General features: G+C 40.0%; 2 protein-coding genes across 9 annotated transcripts in view; one reads left to right on the top strand and one right to left on the bottom strand.

The window, feature by feature from the left end:
• The window catches only part of DDHD2 (DDHD domain containing 2), a 26,034-nt gene extending 13,455 nt beyond the window's left edge, over window positions 1–12,579 (top strand). For 4 of the 7 annotated variants that reach the window (XM_025993606.2, XM_072763515.1, XM_025993608.2 and 1 more), the window contains 7 exons: window positions 945–1,073; window positions 1,185–1,340; window positions 1,610–1,712; window positions 2,034–2,204; window positions 2,887–3,049; window positions 9,846–9,953; window positions 10,345–12,579. In XM_025993606.2, coding sequence (XP_025849391.1) covers window positions 945–1,073; window positions 1,185–1,340; window positions 1,610–1,712; window positions 2,034–2,204; window positions 2,887–3,049; window positions 9,846–9,927 — 804 coding nt within the window. In that variant the 3' untranslated portion in view covers window positions 9,928–9,953; window positions 10,345–12,579. Of the gene's footprint in view, window positions 1–944; window positions 1,074–1,184; window positions 1,341–1,609; window positions 1,713–2,033; window positions 2,205–2,886; window positions 3,050–9,845; window positions 9,954–10,291 lie in introns of all 7 variants that reach the window. The other 3 variants (XM_025993609.2, XM_072763517.1, XM_072763514.1) reach the window with 1 other exon arrangement.
• Window positions 12,299–18,744, bottom strand: PLPP5 (phospholipid phosphatase 5). 2 transcript variants are annotated; one of them, XM_072763518.1, is made up of 8 exons: window positions 18,590–18,744; window positions 18,354–18,462; window positions 17,813–17,903; window positions 17,394–17,457; window positions 16,785–16,909; window positions 15,761–15,931; window positions 13,875–14,041; window positions 12,299–13,194 (listed from the first exon to the last, which is right to left on the bottom strand). In XM_072763518.1, the coding sequence occupies exons 1-7, from the start codon at window positions 18,655–18,657 to the stop codon at window positions 13,881–13,883; spliced, it is 789 nt and encodes a 262-aa protein (XP_072619619.1). In that variant the 5' UTR covers window positions 18,658–18,744; the 3' UTR covers window positions 12,299–13,194; window positions 13,875–13,880. The 2 variants fall into 2 exon arrangements, with proteins under 2 accessions (XP_072619619.1, XP_072619620.1); XM_072763519.1 differs by having other exon boundaries at window positions 18,354–18,434; window positions 18,590–18,739.

The following is an 18,744-nucleotide window of genomic DNA, read 5'->3' as shown; positions in this document are numbered from 1 at the left end:
TGTTTAGAAATTAAACACGTTTTCTTCTTAATTGATATCCTTAAAAATGTTACTAGCTTCAGAAGTCTTGTCTCCCCTGGAGTCTTCCCACCATTGCATTATTTTCCTTTTTTTTCTTGTTTTTGTTTCATAACTGCTTTATTGAAATGTAATTCACATCACAAACCATAAAATTCACTGGTTTAAAGTATACAATTCAGTCATTGTTAGTATATTCAGAGTTGTGTCACAATTACCACTGTCTAATTTGAGAACATTTACATCACCCTAAAAAGAAACCCCATACACATTAGCAGTCAATCCTCATTCCTTCCTCCTATGAGCCATTGGTCTACTTTCTGTCGTTATGGATTTTGTTCTGGACATTTCATATAAATGGAATCATACAATATATGACTTTTTGTGACTGGCTTCTTTTACTTTAGAATAATAAACTGGAGGTTTGGCTATGTTGTAATAATACTTCTACATTCAGTTTTTTCAGCCCCTGAATTCCTTTCCATATCTTAGTAGTTATTTTTCAACTTTGTAACAGGTTGCTTAGTTCTAATTTAAGGCTCAGTTTTTGGCCTGGTACCTGCATCATTTTCCATACCCAGATAGACATTCTACTTCTTAAAAGGGCATTGCGCTTCATTGAACTCTTAGTGGCCTGTGGCATTGCTCTTCATCATACTCTGCTATTGTTTCTCTCATAATAGTTGCCTGAAGTTTCAAGTGCTGCCCAAATAGCTATTATAGCTTTCATCATTTTAGAGCATGTAGGGATGTCAGTTTATCACTTAAGACAACTTTTGTTTTCATCAGCTTTATCTTGTTTGCTGAAGACTCTTCCTATAATTATTCACAACTTTTCCAAGTATACTTTCAAACTAGTAAAAACTATATAATTCTTTGGATATTTTTACAACATAGCAGCTCCACAAAATTATTTTATTCTTTAGGATATTAATAGACCAACCCTGCAGCCAGCTTCAGGCGTGACTGTATCTAACATCCCCAAAGAATCAGGTGTCTGCAGTAAAACTGATGCTACTGGGAATGGTGACTATCTACATGTTGGCATTGGGCAGGTAACAATACTAATTAATTCTCTTTAGTCATTTTATTGCCTGCCACTGGTATGGTAGGAATAGATATTACATTTGTTATCAATGAGAGATACTTTTATATCCTCTTTCCAGGTGTCTGTAAAATATCCCCGGCTCATCTACAAACCAGAAATATTCTTTGCCTTCGGATCTCCTATTGGAATGTTCCTTACTGTCCGAGGACTAAAAAGAATTGATCCCAACTATAAATTTCCGACGTGCAAAGGCTTCTTCAATATCTATCACCCTGTAAGTACTGGATAGCTCCTGTGTTCTCACCTGAGTATTAAGACTTATTAGTAAAGAACATAAAATTTTGTTTTGATGATACGCTTTTTTCTGTGCTATTTGAGGTAATGAGACAACTTATAGTATTGTGAATCAGAAAGTGATGGGGCAACACAACCCTTTTTTTTGTTTGTTTTAATGAGCTTATAATTATTCTTGGCCTAATACACAGTTCCTAAGACTGTCTTTCTTCAGCAAAGGTATCTGTAGCTATTATTTTTCCTATGTAGTTTGATCCTGTGGCCTATAGGATTGAACCGATGGTGGTCCCAGGAGTGGAATTTGAGCCAATGTTGATCCCACATCATAAAGGCAGGAAGCGGATGCACTTAGGTAAGTGTGAGTACAGAACTTGTAATTCTAGACCATCTGGTCAGTGCAAACGGACTGGACCTCATTCACTTTGTTTAATTGTTTGGACCCTAAACTGTTTATAAACCATGTGATCCTTTTTTTTTTTTTAAGATTTTATTTATTTATTCATGAGAGACAGAGAGGCAGAGACACAGGGAGAGGAAGAAGTAGGCTCCCTGCAGGGAGCCCGATATGGGATTCAATCTCAGGACCCCAGGATTACACCCTCAGCCGAAGGCAGACGTTCAACCACTGAGCTGCCCAGGTGTCTCTGATGTTCTTCTTTCGTATATGTTTCAGAATTGAGAGAGGGCTTGACCAGGATGAGTATGGACCTTAAGAACAACTTGCTAGGTTCATTGCGGATGGCATGGAAGTCTTTCACTAGAGCTCCATACCCTGCCTTACAAGCTTCAGAAACTACAGAAGAAACTGAAGCAGAATGTGAATCAAGTTCAGAGAAGCTGAGTGGTTAGTAACCCTGCGCACTGTGAATTTCCTGATCGGGTCAGATAAGAGTAACTCCATGGTGTGTCATTCTTAACTCTGCATAGGACCAGTCAGTACTATGAGTCCTACACACCTTCAGCTCTGCTAGTCTTTTCTATTATCTAATAGCTACAAATTATGGAAAAACATTATTTGTGAGGAAAGATGTCAAGAGAAGCAGAACATCTGGTAAAGAGGTTTTAAAAGACATCTCTCACTTGGGAATTGTGGGGGTTGTGTTAGGAGCCTTCTCTGTGAACCACCTTTCTTTTATAGGGGAATGTCTGCGTAATTATTGGTCAGTTTTATTTTCCTGGCTGGACACAAACTAGTATACTCTCCTCTTAATTTCACAGTTAAAGTTGCGTTATTTTTGCTTTAATTTTTGACTACCTAAAGATCTCTATCCCTACTTACATTTAGTTTATAAACCAGGGGCAAATGAATTGGTTATTAGAGATCCAGGAAAGAAAAAAAATGAATTGAACAAAATCAGTGTGACTTGAGGAGAAGCTTTAAGGAACTCAAGAGGAGGAAAGTGCAGAAAGGTTTCTGAACAGAAAGTAGCTCAGCCTACTGTAAACTTGGCAGTCTGAGAAGAAGTAAGGACAATCTTGGAGGGCTAGAAGTTTTTAGATTGTTACTATGGTTCTTCTACGCCCAGATGTTAACACAGAAGAGACCTCTGTGGCAGTTAAAGAAGAAGTCCCACCCATCAATGTGGGAATGCTAAATGGAGGCCAGCGCATTGACTATGTGCTACAAGAGAAGCCCATTGAAAGTTTTAATGAATATTTATTTGCTTTACAAAGCCATCTATGCTACTGGTGAGTGGTGTTTGTTTTTGTTTCTGTGGTGGGTTTTTTGTTTTTGATTGTTTTGTTTTGTTTTTTGGTCTAATTGTTTCACAGATACTTGATAGATTTAGAAAAGGGAGGATGATAGGCTGGTGTACATTTGGGATTAGAGTGATTTCTCATTTAGATAGTTACAAAATAACACAACATGTCATTTAAAGAAATCTGATTTAAACACATTTTTAAATTTTGCATTTGGGTAGAGCATGGACTGATGATGTCAGCTTAGTTTTAAAAATGGTGTTCTTTGGTCATTGGTGGGGGACAGGATGGGTACATAAGAATAAACTGGAACAAATACATTACTACTGCTAAAAGTATTTTAAACTCATTTGAAAGTATTTTAGTAGCTAGATCAAACTTATTCTTTTTGTTTTGTTTTAATGTTTAAATATTTTTCCAGATTTATTGAGATATAAATGACAAATTGTATAAGATGTACAACATGATTTGATACATATATAGTGAAATGATCAACACAGAACTAGTTAACACCACCTTCACCTCACATAATTACCTCGTGTGTGTGTGTATGTGATGAGCACATTTAAGATTTACTCTCTTAACAACTTCTAAGTATGTGATAAAGTATTATTAACTATAGTACTGTACATTAGATCCCCAGAATTTATTCAAAAGAATTAATCATTATTAAATATAATTATCTGATGGATTGTAGAATGGATTAATAATGTTCATTGAAATTCATATATTTTAACAGAAAAGAACTTAATCACCAAAGAAATTGAAACTAAAGGAAAATAGAACTAGGAAAATAAGATGAGTAGGGGATACAGATTAAAAAATGTATGCTTTTAGGTCTTGAGAGGAATTTTTATTGAATCCTGATAAAGGGATTATTCTTTGATGTGATCAGTCTCATATCTATATAATAAATACAGTAGGGGCCATGACATAATCAAAGTACAATAAAAACAATCCTGTAAGAAGCCAAAATAATCCTTTTAAGAATGATCTCTGTTGATATGGCTTGACAGAAATCTGAAAAAGTCATTTCTTTCTTTTTAAATTATGTTTTTTTTTATTACTTTTTAAGTTTTTATTTAACTTCCAGTTAGTTAACATACAGCGTAATATTAGTTTCTGATGTACAATATGGTGATTCAGCACATCCACACAACACCTGGTGCTGATCACAAGTACCCTCCATAATCCCTATCACCAATTGAACCCATCCTTCTACCCACCTCCCCTTTGGTAACCATCAGTTTGTTCTCATCATTCTTCACAATAAAAAAAGGGTCTGCTTCATTCTGCAGGGCTGGGCATGTTATATAATAGGGAGCACTTAATGGCTCAAGTGGATCAAAGTACCATTTTGATTCTGTCCCACCAGTGGAATCTCATGCATATTTGGTGACTGGACTAACTCCACAGAAGCTGTGATGTATTGAACCATTTCTGTGGTATCCCCAGATCTCACTAAATAAGAAAAGACCCTACACAAGAAAAGATAACAGCCTGTCCATAAAGTATTTTTATAGGCTCTTTCTTTGGTGTAACATGGGAAAAGGGGCCCTTTCTGGAATATGTGGATACAGGTATTTACGTGGTCTAAATATTGCTGGATTGATAATGTGTCTGTTAAAATGAAAATAAGGTGTACATTAAAACCACTTCCAGATTAAGAAACTTCCATAATTTGGCTCAATTTTTGAAATAATGGAGCAAGTTCCTTTTCTAGGCTGATAATTAGTCCTGTACTGGCATTACTCCTGGCCATGTAACTCACCACCAAAGGTAAATGATTGAATTGAACCACATGGTAGGTGTTATAGTAACAGATGATACTTTTATTTTTTGAAAGTCCAAGTTTGCTCCCTTGGTTTGTTGCAAGGGCAAAAGTAGATAAGAAACCAACTCTGGGGCAGCCCGAGTTTACTTTTATATCAATGGAATCATATATACTCTCGTTTGTATGACTTCCTCCATCCTCTGTGTTTTGTGTTTCAGTGGTTTCTCTGCTTTTTATTGCCAAGTAATATTCTGTTGTATGAGTTTACCACAATTGTTTATCCATTTCCCTGCTGATGGACATTGGAGTTGTTTCCAGTTTTTGGCTATTACAAATAAAACTGCTGTGAACATTTGTGTATGAGACCTTGTATGGACATATTCTTAGTTTTTTTTTTTTTTTTTAAGATTTTATTTATTCATGAGAGAGAAAGAGGGGGGGGGGGGGCAGAGGAAGAAGCAGGATCCAGGCAGGGAGCCTGACATGGGACTCGATCCCAAGTCTCCAGGATCACACCCTGGGCTGAAGGTGATGCTAAACCACTGGGCCTGCCCAGTATTCTTAGTTTCTTATGGGTAAATACCTACGAGTGGAATAATGGCTAGGCTTAGTATGGTAAAAGTATTTTTAAAAGAAACCTCCAAGCTATTTTCCTGCTAGCATTTTCTGTTCCCATCAGCAGTGTTTGAGAATTTCAGTTGCTCCATATCCTCAAATTCACTTGGTATGTTTGTGGTTTGTATCTTCGTCTTTTTTTTTAATTAATTAATTTCTATGTAAGTATGTATATATGTATTTATTTAATCTTAGTCTTTCTCAGAGTTGTAATAGTACCTTATTATGGTTTTAATTTGCCTTTTCCTAATGAGTAATGATGTTGAGCATATTTTCATGTGTTTGCCATTTATTCAGCCTTCTTTTTTTTTAGATTTTATTTATAGAGGGCTTTTTTGTTGTTGTTGTTGTTACTTTTTGTTTTAAGACTTATTTATTTGAGGGGATCCCTGGATGGCTCAGGGGTTTAGTGCCTGCCTTCGGCCTGGTGGCATGGTCCAGGCATGGTCCTGGAGTCCTGGGATCGAGTCCTGCATCGGGCACCTGCATGGAGCCTGCTTCTCCCTCTACCTGTGTCTCTGCCCCTCTCTCTCTGTGTCTCTCATGAATAAATAAATAAACCCTTTAAAAAAAAAAAAGACATTTATTTGAGAGAGAGAGAGCAGGGGTGGGGCAGACAGAGAGGAAGACAGTCTCAAGCAGACTACCTACTGAGCCTGACATTGGGTTCAATCTTAGGACCATGAGCTGATCTGAGCCAAAACTGACAGTCAGTTAACTGACTTGAGCCACCCAGGCACCCCTGTATGTTTAAGATTTTATTTATTTATTCAACTTATTTAGAGTGCATGTAAGCAGGGGGAGGGGCTGAGGGAGAGAAACAGAATCTCAAGTAGACTCTTTGAGCTCAGAGCACAATGTGGAGCTCAATCTCATGATCCTGAGTTCGAGACCTGAGCCAAAACCAAGAGTGGGACACTAACTGACTGAGCCACCCAGGTACCTTGGCATCATATATCTTTGGTGAACTGTCTATTCACATCTCTTGCCCATTAAAAAAGATTATTAAGTTGCAGGAGTTCTATGTCATAGTTACAAGTCCTTTTCAGATACGTGCTTTTTTCCTCAGAATGGGGTGTTTTGTTTTGTTTTTTCATTTTTCCAGCCCAGTATTTTGATGTCCAAAAGTTTTTTATTCTGATGTCCAATCTATTGATATTTGTGCCTTTTAAACATATTTAAGATATCTTTGCCAAATCCAAAGCCATTAAAAAATTACCTGTGTTCTAGAAGTTGTATCATTTTATTTTACCTTTTGTATTAAGGTCTGTGATCCATTTTGGCTACTTTTAAAAATATGATGTGAGGTAAGGATTGAAGTTAATTGGTTTGCATGTAGCTGTCCAGTGGTTGTAGCAACATTTGTTGAAAAGTTTATTCAGGGGGCGCCTAGGTGGTTCAGTTGGTTAAGCATCTGCCTTTGGCTCAGGTCATGATCCTGGGGGATAGAGACTGCATTGGGCTCCTTGCTCAGCAGGGAACCTACTGTTCCCCCTGCTTGTGTTCTGTCAAATAAATAAACAAAATCTAAAAAAAAAAAAGTATTCAGACAGAAACTACTGAATTGTCTTGGCTCTGTTTTGTTCCATTGATCAATTTGTTTGTCTTTATGCCAGTAAAACACTGTCTTCATTACTGTAGCTTCAGAATAAGTCTTGAAATCAAGTACTGTGAGTCATCCAACTTTTTTCTTTGAAGTTATTTTAGCTATTGTAGGTTCTTTGCGTTTCCACGTGTTTTAGATTGAGCTTGTTAATGTCAACCAAAAAGCTTTTTATGAGATTTTCATTGTGATTGCAAATGTTTTATCTACAGATCAATTTGGAGAGAATTGACATCTGAATAATACCGAGTCTTCTGATCCACAAACACAGTATCTTTCAGTGTATTTTGGTCTTTAATTTCCCTCAGCAGTGTTTTGTAGTTTTCAAAGTATGTTTAGCATACTGTATTTTTTTTTACACTGTAGTTTTTAAATTTTATTACTCGTATGCTCCTGTTTCTCTTCAGAACAGATCTTTTGCCTTTTAAAAATTTACATTCCTCCTGTTATGAATAAGATTGAGCATTTTGACATACATTTAAGGACCATTTTTATTTCCTTTTCTATGATTTATTTATATTCTTTATTCTCTTTTATTTATTTTTTTCTAAAGATTTTATTTATTCATGAGAGACACACAGAGAGAGAGAGAGGCAGAGACACAGGCAGAGGGAGAAGCAGGCTCCATGCAGGGAGCCTGATGTGGGACTTGATCCTGGGTCTCCAGGATCAGGCCCTGGGCTAAAGGCAGTGCTAAACCACTGAGCCACCAGGGCTGCCCTATTCTCTTTCATATTGAAATATTTGTCTTTGTTGTTTTAGTTGATTAGTCTGTGATGAGTTGCAAATTACTTTTCCCCAGTTTGTCTTTGGCATTGCAAACATTGGTTTTTGCTAAGTAGAGAAGATTGATTTTTATGTGGTCATATTTGATGATTTTTCCTTTCTGGTTTCTGGAATATGTGTCATACTTAGATCTTCCTTATCCTCTGAAGAATTCATTACTGTAGTTTATTTTGATATTTTATGGTTTCATTTTTACATGTGGATGTTTGATTCATTTTGGATTTATTCTCATAATAGTTATAGATTGAGTCAGGTCATTTTTCAGATGGCTATCCATTTGTCACAACACTGCTAGTTTGTCTCAGTTTTTTTTTTTTTGGTCTCACTTTATTAAATTCCTATATAGATTTAGGACTGTTTCTGAACTTCTTTTCTTTTGATCTATTCATTTATGCACCAGGATCATACCATTTTAACATTTAGTTTAGCTAATGCCCCCTCACTGGCATAGGAATTTCTTAACCTGTGTATAGGGTTTCCGGGGGATAGAAAAAGTATATGAATCCAATGAAATTTTATCTATAATTTTGGGTATATATGTATATGTGATCTTTTGATTCTCAAGTAGATACATGATTCAAAGTAGATAAATGATTCAAAAAATGTTGAACCATGAAACTAGAGAAATATTTGAGCTATACATCCTTAAGGCAGTCCTTCATGATGTTATTTTTTTATAATCAGGTGTCTTTATGAACTGGATGTAAGTAATTGCCTAAGCACACACAGAATAATATCTGGAAGATGCACGAGAAGTTGATAACCACTAGTTCCCATCCTCTGACAATCAATGCTTAACATTGATTTTCTTAAAAACAGAGGTAGAAAGGAAACTTCATTATTATACCCTTTTGTATCTTAAATTTTGAATCTTAAGATTGTATTATCTTTTTAAAAAGATAAATAACATTAAAAAAAATTAAGGTGACCAATTAGATGGCTTTCTGTGTTCTGAGAATGAACTCTGTGGAAAGGTAACAGTTCTTGGTTGGTCATTTATTACTAGTCTTTTTGTATTACCAGATGTAATGCTAGACTTTTTTTTTTTAATTGTAGTTGACATACAATATTAGTTTCGGGTGAATCACTGCATCGTGAATTGATAATTCTTTTTTTTGTGAATTGATAATTCTGCATATTACTCAGTGCTCACCATGATAAGTGTAGCCATCATACATTATTACAGTATTTTTTTTAAAGATTTAATTTATTTATTCATGAGAGACACAGAGCAAGAGAGGGAGGGAGAGGCAGAGGGAGAGGGAGAGGGAGACTCCATGCAGGGAGTCTGATGTGGGACTCAATCCCAGGTCTCCAGGATCACAACCTGGGCCGAAGGCAGCGCTAATCTGCTGAGCCACCCAGGCTGCCCTTATTACAGTATTATTGACTATATTCCCTGTGCTGTACTTTTATCTCCATGACTGACTTACTTTATAACTGGAAGTTTGTATCTCTTAATCCCCTTCACCTATTTCACCCATCCTCCCACCTATCTCCCTTCTGGCAACCATGTTTGTTCTCTGTATATATGAGAGGCTGGTTTTATTCATTTTTTAAAATTAATTTTTAAAAATTTTATTTATTTGTTCATGAGAGAAACAGAGAGAGGCAGAGACATAGGCAAAGGGAGAAGCAGGCTCCCTGTGGGGAGCCAGGTGTGGGACTCAATCCCAGGACCCTGGGATCATGCCCTGAGCTGAAGGCAGTCAACCATTCAGCTACCCAGGTGTCCCTGTTCATTTGGTTTTTAGATTCCACATATAAGTGAAATCCTATGGTATTTATCTCTTATATCACTTAATATTCTCTAGGTCCATCCATATTATTGCAAATGGCAAGATTTCATTATTCTTTATGGCTGTGTAATATTCCACCATAAAATGAACTTTTGTAAAAAATGAACTTGTACAGTGGTTTTGTAGATTACATGAGATAATATATGTAAAACATCCAGTATAACTGTTAGTTTCTTCTTTTTACAACTTAAGTTTTTCTCTTTACAGGGAGTCTGAAGATACAGTATTGTTGGTCCTCAAAGAAATCTACCAAACCCAGGGCATCTTCCTTGATCAGCCTTTACAATAAAAATGAACCATGTATGGCTGCTTAATGTAAGTTTTTAAATGTCATGTATGTAGCATAGTTCCTACATATTAACATGTTATGAGGAACAGGGGAGCCTTGAACTCTTTATAAATGTGCTTTTCTGTTACCTGTCACCAAGATCTAGGTTATGATTCATTTTTAGAGGGACTCTGGTTAAAATTTCTGAGGAAAAAGTGCAATAGCTCACTTAGAGAAAGTTAATGTCCATGTGTTTTTGCAAGTGACTTGGTCCCGTAACACCTGTTATTTTTTAGGATCTAAACTCAGAATCGAAATAGTTCTGATCATCTAAGAGTTACCATGGCAACAGCCCATCCTGAGATAAAGTTACTCTGCCTTTTAGATGTGTAACTAGAAAGTTCATGCATTGGACTCCAGTGTTCTGTTTGCTTCCAGTTGTGACTGCCTCATGACCTCTGTTCCACTCTTCCCTGGACGGACACTGCAGGATCCTCCCCCAGAAAAGCCACCTGCTTGTTGCTGCAGTTTCCCTCTCCTCAGCTGCGTCATTTCCTGCATGTTGCCTGCCACTTCCTTACTACTGGGATCTTTGGAGGACTTGTTATCTTGGAAGTGAGTGGAAGAACAAAGGGAAGACCACTGGCTTCATAGAAGCATTTGCCACTCTTCATAGCAGGGGTTATTTGCAGCTCTAATTCTTGGATGATAGATGCCACCCTTTATTGCTTATTACTTGAGATAGTATAAAGTCTGTTTTGAGTTTATTTTGGTTTGAGTAGAAATTTTTTTCTAGGAAATTATTGTTTCTCTTTAGATAATGTTCTAGTTTGGAAGCAGGCTCTGGAGATTAAATCTTAGTATATGTGCTGCTGAAGCGAGCACGGCTCCGGTGATTCAGAAGGCATTTTGGGGTACACTCATCTCTCATTGGTGTTCTCTGTATTTGAAGGCTAAGTAGTTAAAGGAAAAGACTTCTAGGCAACTTCTTTTGAGCCAGCATTTCTTTCCTACAAGTACTGTGTGAAGGACTAAAATGTAGCTTACAGAGTATTGTTTACTCTCTATAGCTGACTGACCTTTGATTGCAAGGAATCACTGATGCGGTTTATTGTTTTCACAGCTGTTTGAGCTGCTCTCAGTCTGCAGCAGATAGTTTAGTTCCCATTAGGTGCATTTTATAAAGCAAAGATGTTATATATCCTAGACCTGTCCTTTTATACCATATTTCAAATGGGGAGACTCTGAAATCTTAGTTATTTGATAGTAACTTCTCTTTTTGAGGGCAAAGTTATAAAGGCTGGCAAACCTGAAATCACGCAGCCTTAACAGGCTCTCTGGTTATGAATAAAATCTCTCAGTAGTACATTTAAGGTGAACTAGAATTTGTGCAAGTCTACCATTGTATCCACTTGGGTGAGGGCAGTGTTGTGTGTCCTCTTTGAAAACCCTTTATAAACACCATTGCTTGCTTAGGTACCCATGATCCAGGAGCTTATTTAAAAGCCTCATGGCACAGGCAGTGTTGGCTGGGCAGGAGGCTTTGGCTAAGGGAAATGTTTCTTATTCTGAAAGAAAAACTTATGCCTGTAGGAGTCAAGGAACAGCCTGTGCAGAGTGTACATCAGAACATTCAAAGTGAAGTGTACCTTGAATTGTGACCAATTTTTTTTTCCCCGAGGGCATCTGCTCACCACAGGGCTAGATTTCCTTTCTCATTGCTCAGAGTTTGTCAGTTTTCTTTGTGATAGTCCTTTACCCTCCTCTCCAACTTCCATGGGCCTCTCTGTTTTATAGCGTGGTATAGGCAGGTAAGCTGCGTTTCTTTATAAACAATGTTTTTTTTGTAAATATATCATGGTGTCTAGTGTATTGGTATATAACATTCACTTAAGCCATCCCTTCAACAGCAGTGGTCTCCATCCCTTTAATCACCGTCACCTTGGAGATGACAGAGGTGAGGCTGGGTGCAAGATCCGTGGCTGGCCTTTACTTGTCCATCTGCTTATAGACTAATGCTGAGCCACTAAGAAGTGTCAGGTATATGGAATACTTTTCTTTACCATATGAACTGAATTTGAAGTAAGGATTACTGAGAATTAAGTAGCGTTCAATTATATTTTAAAGGGGAAGCTTTTGTCAACTTGTCAATTTACATTTATTCTTCATATTAGCAGAATAGTATTTAAGAGTAAACCAAAGGAAAAGCAAGAATGAGTCCCTGTAACCAAAGATGAACAGCTCAACAGCATAACTGTGGATAGCTAGATAAACCACTGTGTTGGTACTAAGAAATATTTTTTGGTGAGGGGCAGGCAACTGTAAAAGAGCTTTTATCTTGTCTCTCTACCTGTGGTATCATCATGGTTGTATATTACACAGAATAATAAGCTTGATTTAAATTCTTTATTTAGTTGTATATTGTTTGCACTACTTCAGTTGTATTATGTGCAATCTCTTGACCAAGCGTAATTTTAAACTCAATAGAGTATCATTTTATACATATTTCCTGCTACGGAATTTGTATTGCTTATCTCAACAAGAGATTGTCTGCATGGAAAGGTTAATAGCACTGATTAGCTTTCTAATATTTTGCACTTTTTGAAATGTTTGTTTTTTACATGATTATATTTAAAAGTTTATGAAATACTGAAATAAAACCATATTGACCCAGCTGCCTTTTACCTGATTGGATCCATTATAATGAAAATTAATACCATAACCATTTTCTTCTCCCTTATATTATTAAAGCAAATTTAAAAATACAAGTTTGGGCCAAAAGACCTAATATTTAAGTTCTTTTCCCTTGACTGGTGTTTTCATTATCACAGGCAGATATAGTTCAGAATTTAAGGCATGGCAGTTACAAAGTCAATACTGAGACTGTTCTTCAGTATTTACAGATATCAGTCTCTGCCCTGGCTGTTCTATCACTTATGTCAGATGGTCAGATGGGAAATCCAGTTTTACTTTGGAAATGTTCCAGCTCTCGCATGGTACTTTACATACCAAAAACACCCACATTCACCATTTTCTTTGTCACATTTTCTGAAGGAAAAAGATACACTGAAAATATAGAAAGAAGCATGTAAGACAAGGTCATATTTAAAGTATAATCACAAAGAGAAGGGCAGTTGTAGGTCCTATAGCATCGGTTCTGATAACGTCCTGTAATTGTCCCTTATATCCCATTAGGAAGAAGGGACAGGAAAAGTTCATTTGTCTTCTGGGTAGTGACATCTGTAATGCCAATTCTCAGAGTTGATGCATTTGGGCAGATCTTCAGTCCTGCATGGAGGGAAAGAAGCTCGTGAACACAGGTCAGGAGTGTGGTTTCAATACTAGCAACTGGTGATTTCCACCTTGTTTGTTTTACCATTTAAAGAAATTTAAAAAAATAAAAAAATAAATTATTTAGTAATTCAATAAATAATTTATGCCCACAGTATTCAAAATGGACAGCAATATAAGATACATGTGTAAAGTAAAAAAAAAAAAAAAAAAAAAAAAGCCAGAACTGGACATTTTCCTATTTAAGTTTTCATGGAATTATCACCAGAGAAAGTAAACAGAGCCAAAATAACTGAGTTGGTCATGTCCTGGGTTTTAAGATTTTGAGCTATGGAAAATGGAAATTTAACTCTAGGTCCTAGGATATATAAAGGCTTCTTTGTGAACAAAGACCCTTCCAAGAATGGCATTTAAGTGTAAAACACTGTAGATATTAGGATACCAATTCAATGGACTCTACAGAAGATCTTTTTATCAGAATGTGAGGCAGAGAGTCATGAAAAAGAACCTTGAACCTTGACTCATGATAAATGCATGTGAGCAAAACTGCATTAATATATGGAGACAGATGAAGTGCTTATGTCCTTGCTTGTATCTCTTCAGAGTAAAAAGGTCAGACATTCTTGTCTTGGGCAGTTAAGAGGGGCTGATTCACGTAATCTCAATTGAGGTAGTACCAATTTCTAAATACTAAAATGATGCGGATCAGCAGGCTTCTGTATAGTGGGAAGTACAAGTGTGTCCTGAAATGGTTTATGGCATTCTGCATCCGTCAGAGGAGGATAATACTGCCTGTAGCAGATGTAGGCAAATGTCAGGCCAATCATGGATCCGACTAGTACATCTAAAAGAGAGGAGATAAAGTCTTCACTTAATCATGTTAGACTCTTAAATCATGTTAAAATACCACACACTACTGGCATTCTGATACTTGGTAGGATTCTAGATCACTGCAATAAAGCAAGTATTCTCAATAAAGCAAGTCAGATGAATTTTTTTGTTTCCCAGTGCATATAAGTTATGCTAACACTATCTTGTGTCTGTTAAGTGCAACAGCACTATGTCTTAAAAAAAAAAAAAAAAGTATATACTTTATTGCTAAAAAATGCTATCACCTGAGCTTTCAGCAAGTCCTAATCACAAGTCACCGTAACAAATATAATGAAGAAGTTTGAAACATTGCAAGAGTTACCAAAATGTGATGCACAAACACAAGGTGAGCTAATGCTATTGGAAATACAGTGCCAGCCTGCTCAGTACAGGTTTGCCACAACCTTCCATTGGTGAGAGACAGCTCTCTGTTCAGTGCAGGATGATGGGGGACATCTATATTGAGAACCTGGGCGTCCAGGTTACTCTACTGGTTTGGGTGCAGAAAACCTCAATTTCAGTGGTTTTTTTAGGCTTTCTCAATTTTATCATATAGTTAACAGGATTATCATCAGGTTCTTTCCTTCCTAAACACCAAGTTAAAACACATCTTTAGTTAAATAAATATAATAAGCCTTTTTCCAAGTTTACACAAAATTGAATTTTTTTTAAACGATTTTATTTATTTGAGAGAGAGAGAGAGAGAGATCGTGAGCAGGGGGAAGAGGGAGAAGTGGATACCCTGCCGAGCAGGGAGCCCTACACGAGGTTCGATCCCAGGTACTTGTGATCATGAGCTGAGCCAAAGGCAGATGCTAAACTGACAGAGCCACCCAGGCACCGAGACTGAATCTTTAAAAATTCAATTAGCCAACATAAAGTACATCATTAGTTTCAGATTTAGAGTTCAGTTATTCATCAGTTGCATATATAACACCCAGTGCTCATCACATCACGTGCCCCCCTTAATGCCCATCACCAAGTTACCCCATCCCCACCCACCTCCCACTAGGCTGAATTTTTAAAAACCTCAGAATAATAAAGTTTCATTTAATGCCATTAACCCCTTTTTCACATTTTAAGAGTTCTAGAGGAAGCAATAAACTCTTAAGGAGTTGCCCGCCCCTCTTTGCAAAAAATTAGCTTATTCTTTAAAACAGGGCTCCTAGGGACTTCTGGGCCAATACTGTCAGCTTTTTCTGAATTATAGGTTTTCCATAAAGATACTGTTATTCGAATGTTTTACTATATACCATTCAACTTAAAATTTCTTTGGTTTAACTATAATTTTATGATTTCTTGAATTTCACTTTAGTTTCTAACAAATACCTCATGAAGTGAACTTGATTTTTTTATGGACTTGATTTTTATTTTAAGACAGTAAGTAAACTGACCTCTGAGGTTTGTTGTAAAAAACTTCTGAGAGAAAAAAACCTTAAAGAGTTAATTCTGAACTTACACTGCTTCAGGATAATGGAAAAATTGGGACATTTCTCCTTAGGGATTTAAAAGGAAACTGTGCTTTCTCATCTTCCACACAGCTATACATACTCTTGGTTCAGAAACCCAGACCATCCCATACTCATTTTTTTAATCATTTAACAGGTAAGTCCACGTCTTCTCTGTGCCGAACGCTAGGGATGAGATGGCAGGAGACACATGCAGACTTCCATGGCAGGAATACTTTGCTTACCTTGCCAGTGATGCTTATAGTCACAGGTGCGGGACAGCGCAATCACAGATGCGAGGAGGAGAGGCAACAGAACAGCACAGAGCCTCCAAGACTTGCCACGGCCTTGTGGGGTAAAGCAATGTAACTTGCCAGCCAGGTAGAAGGAAGCGAAGGCCAGACCAGCAAATGCAACTAGAAGAGGGAAAACCTATAAGTATCTATCTTATAAAGGAACCTCCCTCATTCATCCGCAGATAGGTGGCTGGGGGCATGTTTTTTTTTTTTTTTTTAAAGATTCTTTAAAAAATTTTTATTTATTCATGATAGACAGAGAGAGAGAGGCAGAGACACAGGCAGAGGGTGAAGCAGGCTCCATGCAGGGAGCCTGATGTGGGACTCGATCCCGGGACTCCAGGATCGTGCCCTGGGCCAAAGGCAAGCGCTAAACCGCTGAGCCACCCAAGGATCCCCATGAACATGTTTTATCCTCTTTTGGTAATGCTTCTGGTGTAGATCATCAATGAGGGAGGTGGAAACAAAAGGAAAAATGGACTTCACTGTGTGTCCCAAAGTTAATATTTACCCTGGGAATAGTGTTTGGATACTAGCAATAGGACTTTGGGCAGGTAACTTCTTGATGCCTTGGCTTCCTCATGTATAAATGGGAATCATAAAACTAATAGTACCCACCTCTTTGGGCTATTATGGTATCAAATGAGAAGAATCAAAAATGCTTTTCAAAGCACCTTCAATAAAGTTTAGTCATATTTTTCTAACTAATTCCAGATTACAGGATCTAGGCAAATGATACAAGAATCATAAAATGTTCAAATCTCATGAAAGCAAACTCCTTCCTCTGTCCTTGAATATCTACCCTAATATTTGAGGCGCAGGCTTGTAAAATCTTGGGGTTATTAAAGAAGGGGGGGATTGTTTCTAGATACAAGAATAAGAGTAGTGAGATGTCCCCATTCTCATAAGTGTCCTAGGTTAAATTCAGTGATCCCCAAAAAGCAGAGATGCTGAGTGCATGTGGCGTTCATACAGGAGGAATGTCCACTGGGGAAGCTCTTGCGCCCCTCGTTCACCACGTCCTTCTCCCCGGTGCACGTCAAGTCAGAATGGGCTTGCCCATCAGGGAAGCAGCGGTAGAAGAAGTCTGGGCGTGGCCTGAAAAAAAAAACAACATGGTCTCCACACAGATCACTTAAAAACTCCGGAAATTAGTTTCTGGTTGTCTCAGACACCGTAAACCTGTTCACGGTTGGTCAAACAGCGTCGCAGGCAAAATAATGAAACTGGATTAGGATAGGCACGGTGAGAAGGGCGGCACTTCCAGGGTCCACACTGAAACGGAGGGGGGCGGTGCAGTACAGAGTGCTTCCAAGGGCAGAGAGCAAGTCACGCTGCAGCCCCGGGGTGTTGGGGTGCTGCTGTGCTGGTCAGGGAGCAGGGAGGAATGCTGCTCAGGGCCGCAGAGCCAGGCGTCACCCGTCACCCGTCACCCGCAGGCCAGCCACAGGGGAGGGAGGAAAGGTGAAGCGAGAGGGGCAAGGTTAGACTACAGGAGGGGAGCGAGGAGGAAGAGGCGCGATGCAGGCCACTAGCCGCTGGCAGACAGGCCAGAGGGCCGAGGCGGGCACTGGTCACTTACCTGCCCACGATCAGTTTTACTGTGTTGGTAAAGACCCCGCTCAGGGCCAGGGCGAGGCTGGCAGCTGGAAAGCAAAGAAACGTGCTGAGGTGAGGGTGGATTGCGCCTAGGAGGGCTTGCGCTCGCCGCCTTTAGAGAGCGGCTGTGGACTTTCGAGCCAGGGATGGGCAGGCCCCGCGCGCGGTGGAGCACTGAGACTTCGGCCCGGGCTGAACAGGCTTCTGGGTCCAGAGTATCCAGTGCATGTGGACACCCCTGTGTGAACTCTGGTCCCAGGGTAGGCTTCTGTCTCGTGGGGACAGCGTGGGGACAGGGAAGAGAGGATGACCTGAGGAACACGACTCGGCGGCCTCCGCGCGCAGGTCGCACCCCCGTGGCCGGGCCCCAGAGGAACACGGGACGGAGAGGGCCGTCCTTACCCAGGCAGGCCTGCCTGCTGTCGGTCGGGCCTGCCTTCTTGAGACATCTGGCCAGGAGGATCAGAGACAGCGGGGAGAGAAATGCAATGACCTGAACCAGAAAAGGGCAGAGGTTAAAAAAGCCAAACCAACCCCCGCAGGAAAACCGCGTGGTTCGCGGTTACAGCAGCTCCCACAGCGCAGCAGGAGGCTCGCGGCAGACCTAAGGACGCCCCGACTCCCCGTGCCTGCGAGCGGCGGCGGCGGCGGCGGCCGCGCGTTAACTGGGCGCACTGGGCACGGCGGCGCCATCGGCCGGGATGTTCTAAGTGACCGGGCACCTCAGGCCACCCTGCGGGGCAGAGCTCACGAAACAGGTCTCTTGAGCCAAAATTGACATCTTGCTCTCTAAGTTTGGATCTTAAAGCGTTGAGCACACCGTCAAAGGGGGCGGTCGGAACCCCGCCGAGGTCGTTCTCGAGCCGGAAGGCCCGCTCCGGCTCCCTGGCCTCAAGCTCAGCACTAGGTATCAAGGGTCCGGGAAGGCTCGTTCTCCACGCACAAACATGGGCTTGGTGGGGAGATACTCCGCTTCCACAAACGGGTTCCGGTAAAGCCACATCTCCTCCGGCTGGATCCGCCTCTGGAAAGGAGGGAGGAGCTCCGTTACCCTGGAGGGGAAACACGTGCAGGGCGCGTCGGCGGGCTTCCTGGGCCCCGCGGGCGGCCGAGGCCGGGCTGCGGCGGCGCCCCGGGACCCCGGCCCAGGCGGGGCCCGCCCGAGCGAGGGGCGCTTACAGGAAGGCCGCGAACAGGGCGAGCCGCACGCCCAGCTCGGCGCCGAGGGCCGCCGCCACCTTCCCCATCCTGCCGCTCGGCTGCGGACGGACCGACGGACGCTGCGCTGACGTGGCAGCCGCGGAGCGGCGGCGGGACGCGAGGCGGTCCCCGGG

Source organism: Vulpes vulpes, chromosome 7, assembly GCF_048418805.1.
Source record: "Vulpes vulpes isolate BD-2025 chromosome 7, VulVul3, whole genome shotgun sequence".
Taxonomy (NCBI): Eukaryota; Metazoa; Chordata; class Mammalia; order Carnivora; family Canidae; genus Vulpes; species Vulpes vulpes.
The sequence above is the reverse complement of the archived record's forward strand: the minus strand, read 5'-3'. Positions and strand labels throughout refer to the sequence as shown.

Coding starts and splice junctions, on each gene's coding strand:
- PLPP5 (XM_072763518.1), bottom strand. CDS start 18,657: ATGGGGAAGGTGGCGGCGGCCCTCGGCGCCGAGCTGGGCGTGCGGCTC. Junction 17,904..18,353: donor TCCCCACCAAGCCCATGTTT/GTGCGTGGAGAA, acceptor TTTCTGGTTCAG/GTCATTGCATTTCTCTCCCC. Junction 15,932..16,784: donor CCCCAGTGGACATTCCTCCT/GTATGAACGCCA, acceptor TCCCTCTTCTAG/TTGCATTTGCTGGTCTGGCC.